At 36.4% G+C, this 25426-nt stretch overlaps 1 protein-coding gene across 1 annotated transcript in view; it reads right to left on the bottom strand.

The window, feature by feature from the left end:
• LOC5573986 (putative homeodomain transcription factor) overlaps window positions 1-15210 on the bottom strand; it is a 31607-nt gene extending 16397 nt beyond the window's left edge. The window contains exons 1-2 of the mRNA XM_021842280.1: window positions 15067-15210; window positions 13836-14844 (exon numbers count right to left, since the gene is read on the bottom strand). Coding sequence (XP_021697972.1) covers window positions 13836-14818 — 983 coding nt within the window. The 5' untranslated portion in view covers window positions 14819-14844; window positions 15067-15210. The remainder of the gene's footprint in view (window positions 1-13835; window positions 14845-15066) is intronic.
• Between the last annotated feature and the right edge of the window lie 10216 nt (window positions 15211-25426).

Below are 25426 nucleotides of genomic sequence, written 5' to 3'. Positions count from 1 at the left end.
CGTGATTAACAGAGGTCAGTGAAGATGCACAAAGAATCAACTAGAAGTTCGGCTGGGATTGGCCATAATCTTCTTCAGTGTGCATAATTCAGTGCCTTTATTTGTACAATGTCAATAACGGCGCCTGTCACGTCCTTGCAGTCAGGTGGGATTGGGGGAAGGAATGTTAGTGTGAAACATTTGCTATTTGGAGACCGTGTTTGCCTCTGCATCTCCACAAAGGTTACTGGGAGGGACGTTTGTTAATGGGGAGGATCGTTGGGGCACAGGATTCACTTTAATAAGCTTAATAAGAGATTAGACCATGATAAACAATTGTTTGTGATATTATGAATATAATATTTTCAATTAAAATGAAAAAAAAAAAATCCAAATAAGAGAAAATAATGTCGACACTTGTAGTGACGAACCATTCAAAGTTTGTTGAATAAATAGCTAAACGCAACATTTCTACTGCTGTCAGGACAAAAGCATGTGTTACCATATTTTACTCGTATGAAAAGAAAAAAAAAGATTGGTTGTACCATCACAGAACACTCTTATGCTGACACTTACAGTGGCGGATCATTCAAAGTTTGCTGAATAAAGTGAACCTTTTGTAAGTCTACACTTATCGAACCATTTAAAGTTTTTTTTAATAACAAAAGTAACGGGAACAAGGTCTTTTAAATGTATGCGAATCCTCTAAGCAGAATCTCAATATAGAAACAAAAAAGTAGAGTACCTTGTACCTTTTAATTCCGCCCTAATTGCTTATCTTTGACAGATACACGTATTTCGACTACCACTTGCAGTCTTCTTCAGTATCAGTTACTCTTATCCACTTTATTACAAAAAAAATGTAAAACATAAATAACACTAGTTTACAACATTTCTGAACTTAGTAAGCTGAGCTCCATTTTCAATGTAAAATCGTACGCTGAATCCAAAAAAAATGTCAAAAAAATTCACAGTAGAACCGTTTTTAAGATACGCTCAATATTTGATTTTTTCGGTTTTTCAAAAAAGTACATTTGCTAAAATTGATGTATCTCCGGATTTAGAGCACCAAATCTAAACTTTTTTTTTAGCAAAATAAAGCTAATTAAATGTGCTTTCTACCGTCTGAACATCACTTTGTTGTGCAAATTACGGTTTTCTAGATATTTATGGCATAATCAAATTTTTTCGATATTTTTGAGTAAAATTTAACCAAATTTTCAACTTTTAGCTAAGTTTTAAGCACGATTTAAAATTCGTTTATCATATAAATAAAACAAAACTTTAAAATTTACCCATTCTCTTGTAGTTTTTGAGTAAATCGGCTACAATTTCTTCATAGTCTGGGCTCCTGGTGTTCCCCAAATACTCCGCAACTACACGCTGGAACGATTTCCATGCTTCGGCTTCATGATTGTTCAATACGGTGTAGAAATCTTCATCGTTTAACATTTTTTTAATTTGAGGACCAACGAACACACCTTCCTTAATCTTGGCATCTGACAAGTTTGGAAAAATGGATTTCAGGTATCCGAAAGCTGGTCCTTCCTTGTTAAGCGCCTTTACAAAATTCTTGGGTTGTTAGCTTTATGTGCAGTGGTGGGAGTATTATCTGTTCCTTCGCTACGAGAGGATGGCACCTTACATTCTCTTGACCAATTGTAAAAGACTTTCGTTCGGGCCAATTTTCCCGAACGTAATGTTGTTTACGTGCTCGGCTATCCCATTTGCAAAGAAAACACATGAACTTAGTATATCCCTGTTGCAAGCCAGTCAACATTGCAACAACTTTGAGATCTGAGCATATTTTCCAATTATGTTGGTTGTAGCATATCAGGTCAAGTATAAAAGCCATCGATTCGTATGATTCCTTCATGTTCACGGCATGAACTAGCGGAATCGAAGGCTTATTATTCCCTTGATGCAGCAGAACAGCTTTTAAACTTAATTTACTACTGTCGATAAACAAACGCCATTCAGAAGGATCATATGGTTCACCGCCATATTATGTCATGACAAAAGCAAGCACTGTCTTTTTTGGAAAAATATTTTCCAAATTTTTCATGACGCTTTCTGTAGGAAGTAACTTTTGTATCAGCAGAAAGAAAGTTTCGTTCCATCAAGCGCGATGCCAACAATTCTGATTTTTCTTTTGATAAGTCCAAGTCCCTTATCAAGTCATTGAGTTCCGCTTGTGTAAACAGCATCGGCTTTCTTTCGTATTCCACGTCGCTTTCATCAAAGGGTGGTTCGTCACTGTCATCCACTGAAGGCTCTCGTTTTCGCTTTGGACAAACAGGATAAGGAGATGAATCTTCATGTGGAATCGGTTTTATCATTGATTGAACTTGTGGATATTCAACTGCTTTGTGACGTCCGTGTTGCATGACTTTGGTTAAGCAGAAATAACAATCCGCTGCATGACAAAATGGTTGGCGCCATATTGTCGGTACAACAAAGGACAAATGGCGGCTGGTACAAGATTTGTTAGTTAGTTAGTTAGTAAATAGCACTTGTTAGTCATTTGAATGTAGAAAATTAAATAATTACCTTTCTCCAGACATCCATCTAGCCAAGCATGTTTTGCACGAACTACACACAACGTTTGGAGTCCACGTTTTGTCGAGGTTTTTGGGATCAGTTTTGAAATAAAGCCGATATGCAGTTTGCAATGAACTAGTAAAATTTACCGGTGTCGTAAAAATGTAGTTTCCGCAGACGAAACAAAATTTTTGCGGATCATTTTTGCACTTAAATTCACGCTTTGCCGCACACATTGTTTCACTATGTTCAACAAACAGTACTACCTGTCAACAATGTTTTCCCTGCGACGAAAGTGCTGCCAAAATCATTTTGTCATAACAAAGTTATAACGTTCAAACGCCAAACAGACAAGCAGTATAAACTTATCATTAAACTTGAAACCACATCATAAATAGTTATAACCACATCAAAACAGTTAAAGGACCAAACATTTCAGGAATCAGTCAGGAATTTATATTTCTTGTATCACATTAATCGCCATGATCATTCAGCCGTTGAGCCAGCAACACTGAAGAAAGCTTGACATCGCAGTAGCCTGAACTTTCGTATGCCATAATTGAACACGGATGGCTTCGGAAATTTTTCTTTTAAGTTGCATACAGTATGTAGCCAAGGCGGATACATCTTTCACGTTCTCAAATGAGCCCATGGCCTTATTTTATACACGTATTCATTGTAGTTTGTTTGCTAGATTTAATATTGAATCATAAAAAGTTTATCATCATCATTATTATCTTGAAATATATCAAGACTCCATGTTAGTAAAACTGGCCTTTTTTAATATATACGCAAACACATAAATTCTGCATACGCCCTTTTCATTAATTAGTCGTGATCCAAAATTAATAATTGATAAAACGGTTAACAAAGCATGGAATCTGTACTAAGAGTCATTCAAAGTGAAAGGATTTAGTGAAATTTATATGGATTTCGTCTTGTTGTTTTAAAAGGTCAAAACTTCAAAATTCAAGTGTTCTACAAAAAATGCCATAACATCTTCAATTTTCAACCGATTTCAGTCATTAGGTACTTTTTTCTTTTGGTTTTTTACATACCTTGAGTTCAACATGATAAACGAATTTTAAAACATCAGCATCGTGCTTAAAACTTAGCTAAAAGTTGAAAATTTGGTTAAATTTTACTCAAAAATATCGAAAAAATTTGATTATGCCATAAATATCTAGAAATCCGTAATTTGCACAACAAAGTGATGTTCAGACGGTAGAAAGCACATTTAATTAGCTTTATTTTGCTAAAAATAAGTTTAGATTTGGTGCTCTAAATCCGGAGATACATCAATTTTAGCAAATGTACTTTTTTGAAAAACCAAAAAAATCAAATATTGAGCGTATCTCAAAAACGGTTCTACTGTGAATTTTTTTGACATTTTTTTTGGATTCAGCGTACGATTTTACATTGAAAATGAAGCTCAGCTATTAAAGTTCATGACTTTCATTTTTATTTGTAAACTAGTGTAATTCATGAATGAGAGTTTATGCCGACATTCGCAGTACCAGAGATACCAGATACCAGATATCATCCCGTTGGAAATAACTGTCAAATTGAAAATTCGATTTTCTAGTGAAATATGTTCAAATTATTTATTTTTCATCCAATCGAATAAAAAGGCTATTATTACAAAAATATGGGTTGTAATGCAGAAATTTGTGCAGAAACCTGTACTAGATAAACATATTTAAGTTCCTTTTAGTAAATTCAATAAAGTTTTAAACGGGTTATGGCACATTATACTGGTTTGAATGATGAAATAGATAAATTATAATAAAAAATGAAAATGGAATTTTCACCTCTAGGGGCAAGAAAAACTGTTGCTCCACAGAAAGTATGGACAATTTGCTGCTTCATAGTGAGTGACTCATTTTACCGAAACACTTCATATAAAACGGGCGAAGATTTGAAAATTTATCAACATTTTGGAGAAAGATTGCGATAAAAATTTTTTGCTACAAATAACAACTCGATGTGTTAAAAAATATGTAATCATTTTCAAATCAAAGGCTTAAGACCACACTTCCAAATCAAACCTATTGACCTTAAATCGGTTATGATTTCGTTGAGATACAGCTATTTGAAGTTTGATAGTTATTCATAGTTGATGAATTTTAAGCAGTCCAATATTGCAGACTTTCCCGCACTTACGATGCTGCAAAAAATCGAAAACGAAACAGATCATTCTCAAACTTTGAGAAACCGTCACTGAATGATATAGAAGTCTATAAAAAAAATATTTACGAGCGATTTTGAGAACATGAATTTTTGAAGTTTTGTCCGGCCATACACACTTAGTCACGATTTGCATGTTCGGTAACTTTTTATATTGGGTACGAATTGTAAATCATAAAAAATACCGAACTTTCAGCTTTTTGATTGAAAACTTCTGAGGTTCAGCAATATTTTTACTTTTTACTGAACTACTGTTCATTTATACAGTACTGGACAGAATAAAGTACGCATTGGCCGTTTTTCCATACAAAATGATCAAGTTTGGAGTCTTATATCTCGGTTTCTAGTTGTCCGATTGACCTGAAATTTTCACCGTAGCTTGAAAGTAACCTCAAATTTGCTAGGCTTGCAATTCATAGTTTTTCATTAACGAACTTTTAAGCTATCGCAAATCTCAAATTTTGATAAAAATGACAAAATTTTAAAGTAAAAATAATTTTTTAATGAAAATATTTAGAGCAATATGTTCTTCTGCAAAAATGTACAATTTGATAAGACACGCAAGTTTGCAGAACACCATTTTTCGGTAAAACTGATTGTTTTCAAAATATTTTCAAAATTAAATTTTGCAATTTTTTGCAAATTGAGAGATTTTCAATAATTTAAAAGATTGTGTTTCAAATGCTGTGATATTTTAATTGAGTAAAATCTATGTTATATCTAGGCTGTGGTGAAAATTTCAGATCATTCGGAGCACTAAAAGCTAAGATTCAGATCTCCAAACTTGATCATTTTGTATGGAAAAACGGCCAATGCGTACTTTATTCTGTCCAGTACTGTAGTTTTTTGAATAAATCATATTTTTGTCCCACCGTTATAACGATTAAATGTGCAGTCATATCTGTTTGACAGATTTGAAATAAAAATATGAAACGAGCTCCCAAATTTATCCTTCATCCTCAGCCATTCCATGAAAAACCGATCTAGTGGTTCACCGAATTCCGTGAAAATTTGATATTTTGTTCCTTATCCGAAATAAGAATACACTTGTTTTTGGATTTTTTGATCAGGGTGACCATTTCCGAAATAGGGTGACCAGAAAAATCGAGATTTTGCAAAAATTTTATTTGAAAAAAATCATAACTTTTGAACCGTACAACCGATTTTCAATCTTTTGAGACGAAATAAAAGCTGTTTTTTGACTTGACTTTGACTTTTTTTGAAATAAATGACTTCTCAGGAAAAATTTAAAATTTCACAAAAATTGTTTTTTTTAACATGAAAAAAAAAATCAATAATTTCCGTTTTTTCGTGTTTTGAAGGCCTCGGGATTAAAAAAGCTATTGCTGTTCTCATTTTTTCTTGAAAGTTCAGAAAAATACTTTTCAAAGTTTTATATTTTTTTTTCTGAAAACTTGAAATCTTAAGCTTTCATTCATAAAAAAAGATTGGAAATCGGTTGAGGTGTTCGAAAGTTATGATTTTTTTAAAATAAACATCTAATGCGCTGAGACCTACAGTGTGTGCCGATGAAAAAAGACTGATTTTTTATTTTCAAAAAAATCTATCTCAAAAACTAAAAAACATACATCGTTGAAATTTTGACAGTAAACGTAAAATTTTCTAAACTTTCAAGAAAAAATGTGAACAGCAATAGCCCCTTTGGTCCCGAGGCCTTCAAAACACAAACAAAACAAAAATTGTTGATTTTTTTCATGTAAAAAAACAATTTTTGTGAAATTTTATATTTTTTTCTGAAAAGTCAAAATCTTTAGCAAAGTACGCCTTTAAAATATACAAAATCATTAAATTTTTCCAGTATAAACATTTGGAAAACTGTTGTTCTTATGCCTATTATCAACCCCAATTATGAGTTATACTTCACTAAGGGCTTAAGTGCACGTAATATGAATCAAAACGGTATGTGTATCTAGAAAATTTGCGTTTGACAAATCTGATGCCGTTCTCAGAAATGTTCCAGCAAAGTTGTATAAAACACTGGTTTTATTGATGTTTACATAAAATTTAAAGTATGATTTATCAAACTTGCATGCAAAATAGAACTTTAAATTTCTTTTCAGATTTCATTTAGAAGAAATTTCATGATTGAATTTAGATTTAATCGATTTTTTCAACATGCTTGTAGTCTCTATTCAAAATTCATTGTTTTTCTTATATGGTAGAATACAATACTTTTCTAAACCATTAACCAACCATGAATGTAGTAAAGACGTCGGATAAATTGTTTTCACAATATTAGGGTAAAGTGGGGCAAAAGTTCGAGTGGGGCAAAAATTTCTTTTTAAGATTTCCAGCTCAATTCAAAACAAAACTTATAAATGTCATGGTGGTTCGAATGCTATTCAAGTAAGAGACTTATATGATAAAAATCGATTGAGATATGGAAAAGATATGGCTATTCATTGATTTTTGACGCTAAAATTGTGATTTTTGGTTGAACTTTCAGTGCATGAAACCATATAAAGATAAAATCTTTTCCAACTTTTTATGTTAGGGTGTTTCTAGGCCTATCATAAGGATGATTTGAGGTGTATTAATTTTTGCATAAATGCTTGGAAACAAATTTTGGCCCATAGCGGGGCAAAAGTTCGAATCCGCGGGGCAAAAGTTCGACCCATATATAAACTCACGGAAAAATTTGTAAATTGCCTAAAATCTATATATTACCTTCAAAATAAGCGAAATTTGCTTGTTCGTGCGAAAAAAGTCATAAAAAAATCACATTTTATCTTAGTTTTGCGAAAAACTGCTATTTTTTGGGAATATTAAAATTAACCCTATTTTGGGAAATATTTTGATGAAAATTTAGTGTGTATTTTTCTGTAAACATAAGTTTATGGCTGGTATAAAGTATGTCTGTCATATAAGTATCGATATTTTATGTTTCGAACAGCGAACTTTTGCCCCACACTAGATTCGAACTCTTGCCCCACCGGTGGGGCAAAAGTTCGTTTTAGACAATCAATTTTGAAACTGTTATAACTAAAAATGGGTAAATATTTTGACACATGTTTCTTCAGCAAAATTATAACCAATATGTTGAAATTTCACTGTGTGGTATTTATTTCTTTCCTACTGCTATTGTTTTCCTGGAAATTTTGATTATACCACTAAGGTCGAACTTTTGCCCCACCTTACTCTATTCATTGAATCATTTGAATAAACATTATACTGCCCATACTCACAATACAGTCCCATAAGGAAAATCATGATGCCGAGAAAAACGCTTCTGAACATAAAACCCAACATTTTGGTTTTTCCGCTGCTGGCAGTAATAAATGCTGGTGACATTGCTCAATATACTATCATTGTAATGTGCAAAAACTATAAACAATTTAAATTTAGTAAAAGTGGTTGTTTTTTCCTATCCAAATTAAAGCTATTGCAGTTGAGATTCGTTATCCATTAGGATTAGGATTCGCTTACTTTGTTATCATGCACCTTGACACATTGTTGCTCAAGCTTAAAATCGATTGCCATGCACTTTTCAGGGTGTCTACTACCTGGAAAAACCTGGAAAACCTGGAATTCTCAGGGAATTTTATTCAACCTGTAAAAACCTAGAATTCTCAGGGAATTTCGGCTACACTCAGGGAAATTATTTTGAAACAGTAATAGATGGTAGAATATGTGGTTTTTTGTGACAAAAAAATCTCCTCAACCATAAATTTTGTCGGCTGCGCCGCTATCAAAACGCTGAACATGTCAGTCCTTTTAACGATTTTTAATTAATCAATATAAAACATGTTTAGACAAGGATTTAGAACTTAAGGTTGTCAAATTGGTAAAATCAAGTACAGTTCCAGTTGGGTGTCGTTCATGAGCAGTTGATAAGTTGAAAACTTAAAAAAAATACAAAATTGTTTCGCCTATTATACAAAATAAATAAACACCTGGTGCAAAATTCTAGAGGCTTCAGAGAAACCCACAAAACCTATTAGACGACTATTCCACAAGTTCCTAATTATATTTTTCTCATATCTTCAGAATGCTTCAGCATTTCTAGTAATTTCTCCAATGATTTCTTTTTGAATACTTTCATAAATTTCCTCAGGGATGCTACACGCGATTTTTCAATGGACGCTTAGAAGAATTTCTTCAGGATTTGATCCAAAAATCTTAAAGCGCTCTAACGCTTTCACAAAAGTTTATTCGTTTCGACACTTTTCTACAAAAACCTACAATAATTCCTAAGCCGATTTTTTCATTTATTCCAGGTTTTTTTTTAAATATTCATCCTCGATTACTTTCAGGAATTGCTTAAAAAAATTCTTCAGGCGTTATTCGATGATGTCTATTATAAACTTTTCAAAGAACTCCTCGATAAATTTGTTTCTAGGATTCCTCATTAATTTCCTCCAGAAGTTTCTCTTGGAATGTCTCCAGCATATCATCAACATATTGTTGCTGCTTTGATATTTTTTTCTGTAAAATTTCCCAATCTCCATAGATTTTTTAAAACTTTATTCAAGATTCAGGGATTCGGTCCAAATACTTCAATTAGTTTCTTCAAAACGTCTTGTAGAACATTATTTGGAGATAATATTTGTTTGTATTTTAGGATGAACTTCATCAAACATTTAGGAGGTCTTTTTGAGATCCTCGAAGGAATTCAAGGAAGTCGTACTTAGAACTCACAAGGAAGTCGTACTTAGAATACACTTTCAAAATTCAACGCAGATTTTTTTTTAAAAGCAATCTAAAAAAATTGCTTGAAATTTTGATAAATAACTAGAAAATATATGAAGATTTCAATGAAAATTGTTCAAAAAGCAAAATGGAGGAATTACTGTATGAATTTTTGAAGGTATTCTAAACGGAAATGCTGGAGAAAGTCCTAGAGAAATTAATGGAATTATTTTTTGGATTGATGATTCCTGATGTGGCTACCTTAGAAAAAATCCAGATTGAATTAATGAAGGTACAGTCGACTCTCCACATCTCGATGTTCTACATCTCGATATCTCTCCCTATGTCGATGATTTCATAAGTCCATTCAGTCTGCATACATTTTCACTCTCCATATCTCGATATCTTCTTTATCTTGATATCTGCATATCTCGATGTATTTCTGTTGTTTTTTCGTTCTCAACTTTCTCTCCCTATGTCGATATGATCAATATCGAAGGTTACTAGACCAGAGTTTTGGGATTCAAATTAGGAGCGCAAAATGACGTCTGTTTGTGTATTACTTTCTTGACAACGGAGTGTTTTTCAATCTAGTATTCACCAACAATTTGTTCTTTGTCTCGATCTCTCCCTATCTCGGTGGTCCCTTCGATATCGAGATGTGGAGAGGCGACTGTATAAAACAATTTTTTTTGGAAGAATTATTTAGAAAGTTCATGAAAAATTTCAAAACAAACTCCTGAAGAGATCTGCGGAGTAATACGTGAAAGAAATATATAGTAAATCAAGCTGTTATACTGGTAATGTCATGAGAAATTCCAAAAAGGCCCTTAGAATCATACATAGAAAAATGTCTGTTCAATGTAGCAATCAAACTCTCATCTCGTGCTTCCTGTTAGGTATCTCTAATTATTCATAATATATGTATGGCTCATTATTTTGGGTTTTGTGCAACGTAAGAACTATATCACAATCACACGACGCGACGCGAGACAGGACACAACACTTATGGTTCTTACAAACGTTAAAAGGACATATAAATTACCTTTTTTTAACGACCGGTTTCGGGCTTGATGCTGCCCATCATCAGGACGATGTCTAACCTGGGCTCGTTTTTTTTTTAACTAGAAGTGTCTAAAGTAATTATTTCTAATACCATCATACTACCAGCCTTAATTTCCCCAGAGAAAAAATGCAAAACGCTCTCCAGAAAAATATTGTGGGTACGTCAATGAAGTCCATACATCTGAATCCCATTTTAAGAGAAAGGATATGAGAAAGGCCCTTTCAGATCATTGGATCTTCTTCTTTCTGGCGTTACGTCCTAACTGGGACAAAGCCTGCTTCTCAGATTAGTGTTCTTATGAGCACTTCCACAGTTATTAACTGAGAGCTTTCTTTACCGATTGACGATTTTTGCATGTGTATATCGTGTGGCAGGTACGAAGATACTCAATGCCCTGGGAATCGAGAAAATTTCCTTTACGAAAAGTCCCTCGACCAGCGGGATTCGAACCCACGACCATTGGATAAACATTTTTGATTTTTTTCCTAAATAAATTTATTTTCGAAGATACTTTTCATTTGAAAAAACAAGTTTTTATTCATCTTAAATTAACTATTTGTATGTTTTGGAAATTTTCTTTAACCTGTAATTATTTTTTGAAACCTGGAAAACTCAGGGAATTTAATTTCTGTAAATGAGTAGACACCCTGACTTTTCCTTTTGCAGTTTTTAGTTATCAATTATCTTTCAATAGTAATAAAGCTGAGGGTCGTGGGTTCGAATCTCACCGGTCGAGGATCTTTTCGGGTTTGTAAATTTTCTCGACTTCCCAGGGCATAGAGTATCTTCGTACCTGCCACACGATATACGCATGCTAAAATGGTCATCGGCACAGTAAGCTCTTAGTTAACAACTGTGGAAGTGCTCGTAAGAACACTGAGCTGAGAAGCAGGCTCTGTCCCAGTGGGGACGTAACGCCAGAAAGAAAAAGAAGAAGAAGAAGAAGAAGAAGTAATAATGTCCTTCGAAGTTCTTATAGTTCTTATGATAGTGAAAGCGAAACTGGAGAAGATTTTCCTGAATTCAAATCAACTTTTGAAATGGCAGCACGTGGTGGGTGGAATATTTGAAAAATATCAAAGAATGGTGAATCGAAATCATGTTTTTCTTTATTATAGATGATTTGTACTTTCCTAGTTTGTTTGGTAGCTTCTACAAGGGAATAAAAACCACAATACACACTTTCAGAAATCTTCACAGCATACCTAACTCAAATTTCTTCAATCATGTAATGGGACTGTTATGCGGATACTTTCAATATGGGACGCACATGGTACGGCATTTTTTTCACACTCTGTCTATACAAAGATACAAGTTGGAGTGTGATTTTAGAAAGTACACTAAAAATGAATACTATTCATAAAGCTAACTCAAAATTGATAAATCAAATGGGACTGCTATGTGAGTTTGGGCAGTATATCTGAAAGTTCAGTGATCACGATTTTTGTTTATATTGGTTTTATAATTGATTTATTCCAAAAACATAAAAAAGTACCGTCAAACGGGGTGACTTGCAACGGCGGGGTGACTTGCAACACATTGCAATTTACAACAAAATTGAACTATAAAACACAAATATCAAAAGAATATTCGTTATAAATCGGTGCTACAATACGTGTGGCTTACAATTCAAGTAATGGCCACAATTAAAGCAGTTATTAGAAATATGTTTACACATTAGACATTTTTGTTTTAAATGTCTTAAAAACTGATACTTGATGGAATGTCCAAATCATGACCTGAAAAAATGAGGTAGATTTAATTTACAAAACTAAAACTCTACATGGTGTTTCTATAACTAATAAGTGATAATACGACGCATTTTATTTAACAAAATTGTAGCAACAACTTTTTAATAAAAATACTTTTTAAAAGAATATACCTATACGGGGTGACTTGCAACACTTAATTTTCAAGCAATTTAGAGTTTTATAAAAGTGGAAAAGTCTTGTGTTAGGTCTACTCTATAATCAAACGAGTAATAATTCATCAATCAACTACAAACACTCGTTAAAAATATTGTTTGGTTAAGATATTGGACCTTGATGATTTAACACCTCATTTTCCCATACATAAATATTCCAATTATTTTCTTACAAATAAGTAATCAAAATGCTCTTGTACTGGTTCGAATGTTTTAAATACATGAATAACAATAGTCAATAAGTCCGACTAATAAAAAATATCAGCATTTTGTTAGCAAAATCTAAATTAGCATTGAGTGTTGCAAGTCACCCCGCACGAGGACATTCTTAAAAATTCATCTTTTTTATTATTTTTGATATGATAAAATATTAAGATTCAATCTTCTGTCATCACATTCTGTAGGCGGGCCGGCCATTAAAAGTACAAAAAGGAATTTAGATTTTTAGATGATGTTTAGATCATGGTTTTGGCTGATTGAAGTTGAAAAGTGTTGCAAGTCACCCCGTTTGACGGTATGGAACAGACTTTTTAGTGATGATATGGGTAATATAGACAAAACAAAATTTAAAATTATGAGGGAAGACCAAAACTTTCTTTGAAAATGGACTGAAAAAAAAAGTTTAGTTGATTTCGGATTTTAAAAAACTATTTTTCAAAATAATATTAAAAAAGTCAAGAATACAGTTCAGGCAAGTGAATTTAGTTAACTTAGAAATCCCTAGATTTCACAAGGATGTTGTTTAACGAACCGGTTGATTTCACTCAAAATGAAAACATTTGAACAAGGGTTTTCCTTCAGGGTTCAGCAGGTCGAAGAGACTTCTTGTAAGCGTTGCAATCCTGCTTGAAAGGTCTGTTTCGGTTGAACGGCGTCTATTCCAATTTTGTTTTTATTGTTTCCTGAGTCTAGTTAGACTGGAATCCCTAGCCGCAGAAGACAAGCTCCTTTAAAAGTTTCCATGGTGAGGAACGTTCTCTATCAATATTCTACAAATTATGTCTGAACTGAAACATATTTAGAACATCCACCAGCCTTTTATAGCGTTATGAAATTTGTAAATGGGCCCAGAGTATCCACGGAATTCCGGTCTCAATTCAGTATAGAGTTCCTAATTGATTGACTAGCAATGCCTAAGTCTGTGTCACTCAAGAGTTCAAAGTAGATGTAGCGGTTGTCAGATAAAAAAATATCATTTGATGCATGCAGTGCGTCAATTAGGTAGCGGCTGATTCTGTTGGAGCAGAGCGTTATATCTAACACTTCTTCTTTACCAGATACCTTGAAGGTTGGGCATATTATCTAATCTCTGAAATTAATGTGAAGCCCTCAAAAATCTGGAAATCTGTTTCGCATCTATGGAAATAATGAATATGTGCAAGATATTTCTCGACCACTAAATAGAATTTTGAGTCGTACAGATACAGACCATAATACGCTAGTAGTCTGTAAGTATCATTTTCCATTCGTTGTAAATTATTCACTTACCTCGAATCAAGGAAAACCGTATCATCATCCTCGTCTATATTCACAATGTTGAGCACGTTATCCAAGGTATCAGCACGCATGTTATCTGTCTTTGACCGTTGCGAACGGTTAGTCGTTTTCTTCGGTGAGCTCTTGTCTAAATCAGTTTTCTTCATATCCACATTCTTAATTTCATCCGTTCGTCCACCTTCCAGTTTCCTGCCTGCCGTCAGTTGATTGTCCAATGTTTCGCTACTGGTACTGCTGCTGGTGCTGCAAGCCCCTTGCTTTTTAGCGGTCCTTGCCGGCGACCCGCATGGGGATCTCGACGCACCGCCATTCAAACCCTTGATCTTCACCTTTTCCGGGTTCTCGGCGGAAGGTCTACTGGTATTGGTGGTGGTGGTGGTCGACTCTCCCGATCCAGGTTGGGTCGTTCGAGCTCGCCGTTTCCTTCGTATTCGTTCGCGTTTCTTCAGAGTGGAGTGGGACTGGCATTTCTTCATCTTCATGCAGAGACTGTTGTTGTGGGACCCGGTGGCAACGATCTGCGAGTGGATCACGCTTAGTAACAGGCTCAGTGCTATCGGGATCAGGAATTCGGACATCGAAACGATGTGCTCCTCCTGATCGGCACCGGTCTTGTTCACATTATAGCTATAGATACCGAGGTTGATCATTTGCAGCATGTACAGGGCAAGCAGCAAAACGAATACCCTCGGCGAAGTTTGCTGGACCCACCATTTGGCATAGATAGGCAGCAGGAGCAGTCTCAAAGCGGCAAGGTAGATCACTGTTAGGATGGAAAGCTTGGACTTGGCCTTGGGAAAGGTTGAACCGCGCACTAAATCCACATCGATGAGTTCGGTTTTGAGCTTGGTGTTCTTCAGTGGAAGGTGGTTGATGCCGGCCAATATCTTCTGCTCGATCGTTTTCTCCCATTGCTGTTTGTCGTATGTGCCGATCTTTTTCTGGTACCACGCTACCAGCTCATCTAGGCGCATAATCGGCTGCCAACGATCGAGGTGATCTGCAAAAAGTCAAGAGAAAATTGAAAAATTATTTTCTGTCGGAAAGAGGTTCGACTTTTGAGCGCTAATTGGCTAGCTGACTAGAATCAATCGTTTGGAATCATGCCAACAACGGTCGGCTACTTTTGGATGGTACGGAAACTATATAGAACTAGAAGGTTACTAACCCGATAGAAGGAAACAATATACAAATTGTAATGTCTGCGCTTAAAATAGCCAACCTGGAAATCGAAGGACGTTCAAGATATGATATAGGATCGAAATATAACTATGATTGCAGCACAGTCGAATGTTTCCGTTTCTCCAATCGAATATACATCCAAACACTATATAGGACGTGTGACTGACTGACTGACTGGCGTAGATTCACGACTCACTATGAAAACCCTGTATAATTCGGGTTCGGACTGACCGAAACATTATAGCGAGACGAGAAATAAATTTTCGGTTACTTTGCTAAGTGATGGCAGGCACACCGTCTTCCCATAATGCCACAGACATCGCCGTGACTCAATGTCAAGTTGAACGCGTGTATAGAGACGATGGACACGGTGCTGTGTAGGAGTTATATATGTGTATAGAGATATCTACTTGGACTACGCACATGTTATGTACGGAGTCAGCTGAGATTTTTGTTTTGTTGCAGAAGCAGCAGACAGTTTTGGCCAATATCGAAAGGGAAAGTAAATTTCATGTTGTGGATGATGTTACGTGCTTTTGCACCAATACGTGGAAAAGTATTGGTCGGGTAAAGAACCGGTCCAAATAAAGGTTGATCTCAGCTGCAGAGTGCACTGATGGGTTCGGTGGCTTGTGAGGTTCAATTTTTTGACTTCGAGCATACATTTTCGTAAAAATAAGACAAGCACAACTTTTTTTTTCAATTTTCTTAAATCTTTGTTTTATTATCCGTGTAAAACTTACTTATTTAGTATTAACTTACTTAAAACACGAAAATTCTGTGTAATCTCAAAACAATCATGTACATGCGTACGGTTCAGGTGATCCCAAACTTTTGCACGATGACTTGAATGACATTGATTTTGAATAGTTTTTAGATTGTTTCATCAAAATTTCGTGAAAGCTTTTTAAAGAATAAAAGATTACGATTCTAATGACACAGTGGTTTAAAATTTTGGTCCTTCCAATGTTGAGAAAATTAGCTATGATTTTCACTGTGTTTTTTGAAAAATGTCACACTTCAAGTAAAAATCTAGTATACACAATTCAAACATTGTTTTTGTAAAAATACCTACAAAGTAAGAATAACTCTGCCTTTCCAATGCGCCGAGTTTCAGTTGGACGTGTAATCACGGAGATATGGACAAAGCACTTTTGTATGTTTATAGGGGGTGAACCAAAACTTTTGCACGAGAGTGTACATTTGAATTTCGTAAAGTTATTCATTTGAAGTTATTTACCTCAATGCACCGACAATGTACCTTATTTTTGGCACAGAAATAAGGTCAAAACTGCCTAATTGATTAACATTGACTCACTTGGTATTCTAATCTAGCCTAGACATGTATGTTATCTATAAGGTAAACGTGACGGAAAAAATCCGTAAACCCTTTGTTCAGTTTACGATCGTAAATATTTTTTTATCTCGCAAAATTCCATTTGCAGTGTTATTCTGAAAATAGATACAAAGGCAACAGTAGTTTATTTTATGTTCTTCATATTGTACGCCGGACATGCAGGTGGTGACGATATTAAACGCCACTAATGCGTATTTTCATCGTCATCTCGAGGCAAGCTAAGCTTCTGAATTGCGGTACGATTGGAGGGTTCTATTTTGTATGTGTATATTAGCAATGTGTTTTTCCGTTAGTCTTTAGCTTTCTTTTGCAGATGGATTTACAACGAGGTGTGATAAATTGTTGTTTGTATTTAAAAATCCCATCTTACCCTTGGTCATTGTGGATTGCATGAGAAAAGACACACATGAAGGAATTTCAATTTTATTCACGGTGGTTAACTTGCACTTGAAATTGCTGGTTCTTTTTGCTAGCAAGCCTCAATTGAGAGATAGACAAATTGCTTTCCACGTGATTTGGTCTTAACCGACTCTATTTTGCTTTGTGGTCTACATGTAAATCATGCTGACTTCGATTATGATCACATTCCTGCTACATTTCAAATTTTCCATCAACGGATTCTCAATTCTGTAAGTTCTTCTTTTTATTGCAATACAAAAATATGAAACGTTTCTGTAGACTAAACGATTATCTTATAAACGTTGAAAAGAAGGAAATTTCATGGCTCTGCAAATAGAAATTGAAACCTTTATTATGAAATGAGAAATCAAACATTGAAAATATACTCTCACAATTCAATGCTGGTTGCTAGGGCTATTTGAAAATATTCTAATTTTTGAAAAATGCTCTTGAAGCCGATTCCAACGTTGAGAGAGAAAAGCAAAATATTATTACCTAACGAATATTGAAAATAAACTTCTAGAAACGTTGCAAGATGTTTTCATGATTTATTTGGCTAACATTTAAACAGATAACACTGAATCCACTATTTCACGCCAAAATATTGTAAGTTCGGTCAATCGTTAGAAAACGTATTTCACCGAATTTGGATTTTCTCGGAATCCATGCAAAATACCCTACTTCGGAAGTAGGGCGCATTCGAGCGTATCGAGATGCGAATCGAATGCGCTACTTCCGTAGTTAGATATCTCCCATAGGTTCTGAGAAAAATCCAAATTCGACGAGGAAGCATTTCTAACTTTTTACCCCGCCGATAACACTGGGTTCGTTGCCGCATCTCTCCATCCTTGTTTCTGCCCCACGCTCGCCCAATCGATGCGCTCTTGATCCGTCCACCTAGCTCGCTGCCTATGCCCTGCCCATCGTATCCTCTTAGCTTTGGCCACCTTCAGGATACTGGGTTCGCCGTAGAGTTGGGCGAGCTCGTGGTTCATCCTTCGCCGCCACACACCGTCAAAGATCGTCCCAAGCACCCGGCGTTCGAAGACTCCAAGTGCTTGCAGGTCTTCCTCGAGCATCGTCCACGTTTCATGCCCGTAGTAGACTACCCCGGTCCAATGAGCGTTTTGTACATGACACGTTTGGTGCGGGTGTGAATCTTTTTTGCGTGCAGCTTCTTGTGGAGGCCATAGTACCTAGGCCCGTCTTTCACTGATGATGCGCCTCCGTATTTCACTAACGCTATTGTCAGCCGTCAGCCGTCAGCAAGGATCCAAGATAGACAAACTCGTCAACCACCTCGAACGTATCCCCGTCTATCGTAACACTGCTACCTAGACGAGCCCTGTCGCGCTCGGCCCGATCAGCTAGCATGTACTTTGTCTTGGTCGCATTCACCACCAGTCCAACTTTTGCTGCCTCGCGTTTCAGGCGGGTGTACAGTTCTGCCACCTTTTCAAATGTTCGGCCGACAATATCCATATCATCCGCGAAGGAAACAAATTGCATGGATCTCGTGAAAATCGTACCCCGGCTGTTAAGCCCGGCTCTCCGCATAACACCTTCTAGCGCAATATTCAACAACAGGCATGAAAGTCTATCATCTTGCCGTAGTCCCCGGTGGTATCCAAACAATCTGGAATGTTCACCTGAAACCTTCACACAATTTTGCACATCTTCCATCGTTGCTCTTATCAGCCTCGTGAGCTTCCCGGGAAAGCTGTTCTCGTCCACGATTTTCCACAGCTCTACGTGGTCGATACTATCGTATGCTGCCTTGAAATCGTGAAAAGATGATGCGTTGAGACCTGGTATTCACGTCATTTTTGGAGGATTTGCCGTACAGTAAAGATCTGGTCCATTGTCGATCAGCCGTCAACAAAGCCGGCTTGATAACATCCCATCAACTCTTTCACTACAGACGACGGAAGATGATCTGTAATAATACTTTGTTGGCCGCATTTGGAATGGTGATCGCTCGAAAGTTCGCACAATCTAACTTGTCGCCTTTGTGGTAGATGGGGAATATTAACCCTTCCTTCCACTCCTCCGGTGGCTGTTCTGTTTCCCAGATTGTGCCTGTCAGCCGGTGCAGACAAATGGCCTCTCCGGGCCCATCTTTATGAGTTTAGCTCCGATACCATCCTTACCAGCAGCTTTATTATTCTTGAGCTGGTGAATGCATCCTTAACCTCCCTCATAGGGAGGGGAAGGGATTTCCTCCGTTGTCCCGTCCTTCATTTCCTGTGCTCTCAGCGCCATTCAGGTGTTCGTCGAAGTGCTGCTTCCACCTTTCGATCACCTCACGCTCGTCCGTCAAAATGCTCCCATCCTTATCCCTGCATATCTCGGCTCGCGTTGAGCTTCTGATAGAACTTACGCGTTTCTTGTGACCGGCACAGCTGTTCCATCTCCTCGCACTCCGTCTCTTCCAGGCGGCGATTTTTCTCTCGAAAGAGGCGGGTCTGCTGTTTCCGTCTGTAACGTTCCACATTTTGTCGAGTCCCTTGCTGCAGCATGACCGCCCGCGCTGCGTTCTTCTCCTCCAGAATCTGCCTACATTCCTCGTCGAACCAGTAGTTCCGTCGACTCCGTCCCACGTACCCGACGTTGCTCTCAGCAGCATTGTTGATGGCTGCTTTCACTATTCTCCAATAACCCTCAAGAAGGGCTACATCCAGCTCAACGTCATCTGGTAATGCAGCCTCGAGATGCTGCGCGTATGACGTTGCGACATCCGGTTGCTTAAACCGCTCTAGGTCATACCGGGGTGGCCGTCGGTACCGTTCGTTGTTAACACCGGAGAGTTTTGAGCGCAGTTTAACCATCGCCAGGTAGTGGTCATAGACGATGTTAACGCCACGATAAGCCCTGACGTCGATAATGTCGGAGAAGTGCCGTCCATCAATAAGAACGTGGTCGATTTGTGATTCTGTCTGCTGTGGTGATATCCAGGTGTATCGGTATGGAAGGCTGTGCTGGAAGTAGGTGCAACAATGGCCATATACTTGAAGGCGGCGAAATCAATTAGCCGTAGGCCGTTTTCATTCGTCAGCCGGTGGGCGCTGAACTTTCCAATAGTCGGTCCTAAATCCTCCTCCTTGCCAACCTGAGCGTTTAGATCTCCTATGATGATTTTGACGACGGGGCTTGGGCAGCTGTAGTACTCACGTTCGAGCTGCGCGTAAAAAGCGTCTTTATCATCATCATGGCTTACGGGAGAATCGCGAAATGGCTTATATAGAAGTATAATTTTACTAAATACGGCTATTTTTGTGTGTCGCGAGTGGATTGAAAGTGCAGAGTGAATTACAGTGTTCAGGAACGTTCTGAGTCTGCAGTTTGTTTGTTTTTTTTACGTTGCGCGTGAGATAATAGAAACTATTTGAAAATTATGAATTACAAAACTGTAATTGTATATTTTGTGGTGAAATACGTGTAGGGCTACCGTCAAACGGGGTAACTTGCAACAGGGGTGAAACTTGCAACACTTCGACATGTAACTGAATTATCGTTTCGTTCAGCATTGAGTTTAATTTTTACAATTTATTCCACCACTTATTGACCTCAGGTATACAACAGAAGATTTTGGCAAGGGTTTGGGTATTCTTTGTTTTTTGTTTGGTTTGCTGGAGGTGTAAATCATATTAAACATTGAATTGCATGAAATGTATGCTGAAAAACGTTCCTCGTACCACAAAACCGGTTTAAATTTGTAATTCGAGGCATTTGCTAACAGTTACAGTACTTATTAGTGTACTAATTGACAATATAAAAGTTTTGATAATTTGATGCTTAAACACTATAAAAATTCAAAAACCTTTTTGACTACCCTTGTGGGGTAACTTGCAACAGCTATTTTGTTCTCAATTGTTTGATATTTTTTGCCGTTTATCATCGAAAACACATGAAAAGGCAAAATTGAACATAAATTTGTTCAGTAATTTCAAAATTTTTGTACCGCAAACAATTCAATACACGTTTGGTACTAAATATTAAAAAATTTACATGAATCGCATTATTATTAGATTAAGATTTATTTTATTCATGAAAATAATGAAAAAAAAATTGAAAATCTGTGCAAAAACTAACTTGCAGATCTGCCATTGGGGACTTTCTGCATGAAGTATGCTAAAAGTTGTTTTAGAACACCAATAGAGACCATTTTAAAATATACATATCAATATGTGATACGTCACTTTGATTTGAATTTGTATAAACAATAAGTTATGTTAAGCATATCCTAAATTACAGTTGTATTTGTAGAAAAGTTGCATCAAATCGTTTTAATGGTCTTGCAACTATTGTCAAGACTTATAATATGCTAGAATATCCCCGTGTGGACACCCTATGCAATACTAATGAAGTTTTCAATCAAATTGGTTTAATACTCATAATTCAATCAATAATAATTAGTTTTGTAAGAGTACAGTAGCCGTTTCTAATTATCGTCATACTTTTATTGCAGAAAATTATTATATGATCATAATAACACGATATACGTTAAGTTTTCAATAGTGTACTACAGGTAGCACTGTGTGTTGCATGTTACCCCACATCAGGGGTAGCATGAAAAATGTATATTTTTCGTCTCTCCTGATCCCAGAAAACCAAATACTGATAAAATTAATACCGCGTGGTATTCTTCACGTGGCGATTAGGATACTAGATGGTTTTTGTCTCATCGGAATCCTCAAATTTTTCATCCATATAGCTTTGAAGTTGAAAATTGTTGCAAGCTACCCCGTTTGACGGTATCTACATCAAATTGAAACTTATGTATCACCCGTGGTTCAAATCATCGACTTTTTTGTTTTTGAACGACATTCCGATCCCTCGATGCAACGTTTTTGCAATGTGAAATTATCGAGATGCAAAAGTCCAAAAGAAAACCTGGAAGCAATTATTGAAAAAAAAAAAAAAAAAAAAAACCAAGCCGATGGGTCCCCGAATACCTGTATTTGTGATGCTAGATCGAATGCAGCCATTTTATTGCTTTGGATTCGGTGAGATCTTTCATATATGAACTCTTATAAAAGGTTTGCACGCTGATTAAATAGTCAGCTTTTTTATATATTATTTGGGCATGTTTTGGATAAGCGCAAGGTCAGATGTTTTGATCGGTGTTCAATCAGACTGGAATAGTTAATGTAAAAGTACGAATCTGAATTGTATATATGATTTGTGAATATTTTTGTGCTTTGATACGTTTAACAACAGAAAAAGGGGGTGGGAAAGTTAATATTTTCTTCTCGTTTCAGAGAGCGAGTAACGGCGCTTTAGCCTAGGCTTCCGAGCCAGGACATAACGAAGAAATACTTGTGTCCCATCCCTGGAAGCACCCACAACAATGGAGTGTGCATTAACCTTCTTAGCCACGCCACTCCCAACGACTTGAACTTTCCCCCTAAACTGAGACGGTTGGTACGGTTGTCCCCGTTTCTTCGTTAAAACAATTCAAACATTTACGTCTATCATATTATTCATGAGTGGATAATCTGATCGCCGTGAATTTTTGAGTTATCTTCAAAAACAAGTCTGCACAGTGGGCCTGGCCATTTTAATATTTGTGTCATATCACCGATATGCTGCAAACATTAATGCTGACAAGAAAATACTAGAAGAAATTCCAGTATTTCCAGGATGCTCTTCAATATTGGCTGTGCAAGCGCTTAGATTAGATTAGATTAGATTATCATCATCATGGCTTACGGAGTGAAGGTTGTGCACGTTTGTTATGCTGAAGTTGAAAAACCTTTGAGCCTCAACTTGCACATTCTCTCATTGGTCGGTCACCACCCGATCACGCGCCTTTGTATATCATCCATCAATATAAAAGCTGTTCTCAGCTCGTGTGTGTTGCCGGAGCTCTGGTAGATGGTATGGATACCTCTAAACGTTCGCACCACTGGTCCCTTCCAACACACTTCCTGCAGCGCTACGATGCCGAATCCGCGGTCCTGCAGTACGTCGGCAAGTATTTGTGTCTTCCCGATGAAGTTGAGAGATTTACAGTTCCACGTACCGAGCTTCCAATCAGTCGCCAATCAGTCCAATCAATCGACGCTAGTCCCTTTGCGTCGCTGTGGTCTTTCGCCGATTGTCCCGGTTCGTATTCTCATGTTGATTATTCGTTGCTTGATTTTTTACGGCTAGCTTGCAGGGCCTGACACCAACCCCCTAGATTTCCGGAGGACCATTCCCCCTAAATGCTCGGAGGACCATAGTCCACAGTTTAGCTTAGACTCCTTCTCTGGCACTTGGACGATGATCAGCCGCCCCTGACATGGTGTGCAGACGCTCAAGGTTTGCAGAAGCAAATGCTAACCCCCTCCTTCCCTGTCAGCATACGACCAGAATCCTCTCACTATTACCCGATATCTAAGGATACTCGTACCCCGGCCAGTACCGCGAGGAGGTAGGGATAGGAGTTGCAGGGCAAGAGGCTAAGGACCGCAAAGAGGGGTCTATTTTATTTCTTCAGGTACGCGAGGTACCAATGGTACGTCATGCCCACCCATTTACCATTTAGATTAAGCAGACTCGGTGAATTCGGTTTCTTATGATAGCGGTAGACCAATACGATCGCATCGACTAGCACTTCAAAACTATATGGCGGCCTCAATACCGTCTACGGTTTGTTCGGTAAAGCGTTGTAGCACTCTGAACTGATGTACGGTAAAAAGTCACAGTCTACGGTGAATCTAAACGATGACAGTTGTTTTCGTTAACTAAAACGACGATTTCGGTTAAAATTGGACAAATATTTTTTTTATTTAAGGATTTTCGGAAATCTCGGTTTAGTACTGAAATTTCCGGTAAATATGTTTTACAGTTTACGGCTATAACATTTACCGAACAACGTGATAAAATCTAAGTGTGTAAGGAAGGAATGTAACGTTAACCCTTTCCTTCCCATGGTAGCACAGGTGATCCACCACTTTGCGTATGTCGTATATAAACTGTACAAGTTAGATCATTTCCATTTTTTCACCACATGTACCTATATGTTTCATGAAATAATGTACAAAGTTTCATCAAAAATGATCACACGGAGAAAAATTGCATTAAGGACTGTTCATTTTATAAAGTGGACACTTTGTTTATGCTATATCTTTTTTATTTATTGATAAAATCGTAATCGGTTTTCTGTGTATCGGTGACCTATTATTCTAAAATGCTATGAAAATATAAAATCTTTGAAAATGCTTTTGGTTGAAGAGCTAAATAGTTTTTCCAAAAACTCTTAAAAAAAGCTGTCCGTCAAAATTTAACATTATTTTTCGCAAAACAAAAATCCTTATTTTTATGAACAAATTGTATGTTTGTATCCTTTACTATTCTACTAAAGGTAAAGCTTTAAAAATATCAATTATATTCCACCATTCTATGACATTAGGTAACTTTATTGATTTACCCATTTATGGTCAAATTTGCTGATACACCATCCTTTCACTCCCAGCAAAAGAGAAAAGTAAAAAGTGTGTTCAAAACTAGTTTGGATTACTAAAGAAACTATATTAGTATAAACGAAAGCTAAATCGTGAGATTAAACTACAGTCTTAAGTATAAATTTTACTGTTTATGGTAGTTTTACTAAAAAGTCTCATACTTCAATTGGTAATCTCAGAATAACATATTATGAAAATAATATGTGGAAAATAAAATCGATTTTATTACAGCAGTGTTGCCAATTTTGATGATTGTCAATGTACTTTGATAGGTCTTCTAAGAATAAAACAATTGTGTTTCTGTTGTGCTTTGAATGTGACGTGGGGACTTACTAAGTAACTCTATGAAGGCGTAAGTTATTTTTCATATTAATACTATATGAGGACTTCCGTCAGGACGTACTTTTACACAAAAAAAATCTACTCATATCAATTCCCATCAAATTTAAAAAAAAATTCTTTAAAAATATACGGGAAAATTGATTTTATTATATCTGTAAAATTGTTGCTCCAAAAATAACTTGATTTTTTCCATCAGGCTTCTGATTGATGATGCTTTCGAAGAACAAGCCTTTTTTGAAAATAGAAAATATAAATTATCGAATTTTCCAGCCAATTTCTTACAATCATTGATTTTGTTAACCTCAAAAAATCGACCGATTTAATCGTTGTTCCATATTTGTGTGAAATTTAATTATTTTGTAGAATTTTTATTATCACAACATTGTACAATGCTAGTCGAACGATGTGCAAAAAACCGATTGAAATTTCATTGATTAATATGAAAGATACAGCATGCACAAGGTGTCCACTTTATAAAATGAACAGTCCTTAGTTTGAAACAACCATTTCGTTGGTTGAAATTAAAGCTAAGAATTTGGTTGTTTCAAATTGTATTTTTGTTGAAGCAAAGCTGAAATTTGTTGTTAAAGCTAACATGATATTTAGGCAACATCAACCTAAGAAATAATGTTGTTTCCAATTCAAAATTTGTTTGTTTTGAACTAACACGTAACTTGTTTTCAACAAACGTTTATTTTGCTTTAAGCAAAATTTGGGTTGATGTTACCACCACCACAATCTTGTTTGTCTGCATAGGACAGTCCGGTAAATTAATTCTCGGTATTTCACTGGCATCTATTTCATTGATTATTGCCACTGTTTGAAAGTATAAATCAAGTAAGATTGATCTG

The sequence above is a fragment of the Aedes aegypti genome, chromosome 2 (genome assembly GCF_002204515.2).
Source record: "Aedes aegypti strain LVP_AGWG chromosome 2, AaegL5.0 Primary Assembly, whole genome shotgun sequence".
In the NCBI taxonomy this organism is placed as follows: domain Eukaryota; kingdom Metazoa; phylum Arthropoda; class Insecta; order Diptera; family Culicidae; genus Aedes; species Aedes aegypti.
The sequence above is the reverse complement of the archived record's forward strand: the minus strand, read 5'-3'. Positions and strand labels throughout refer to the sequence as shown.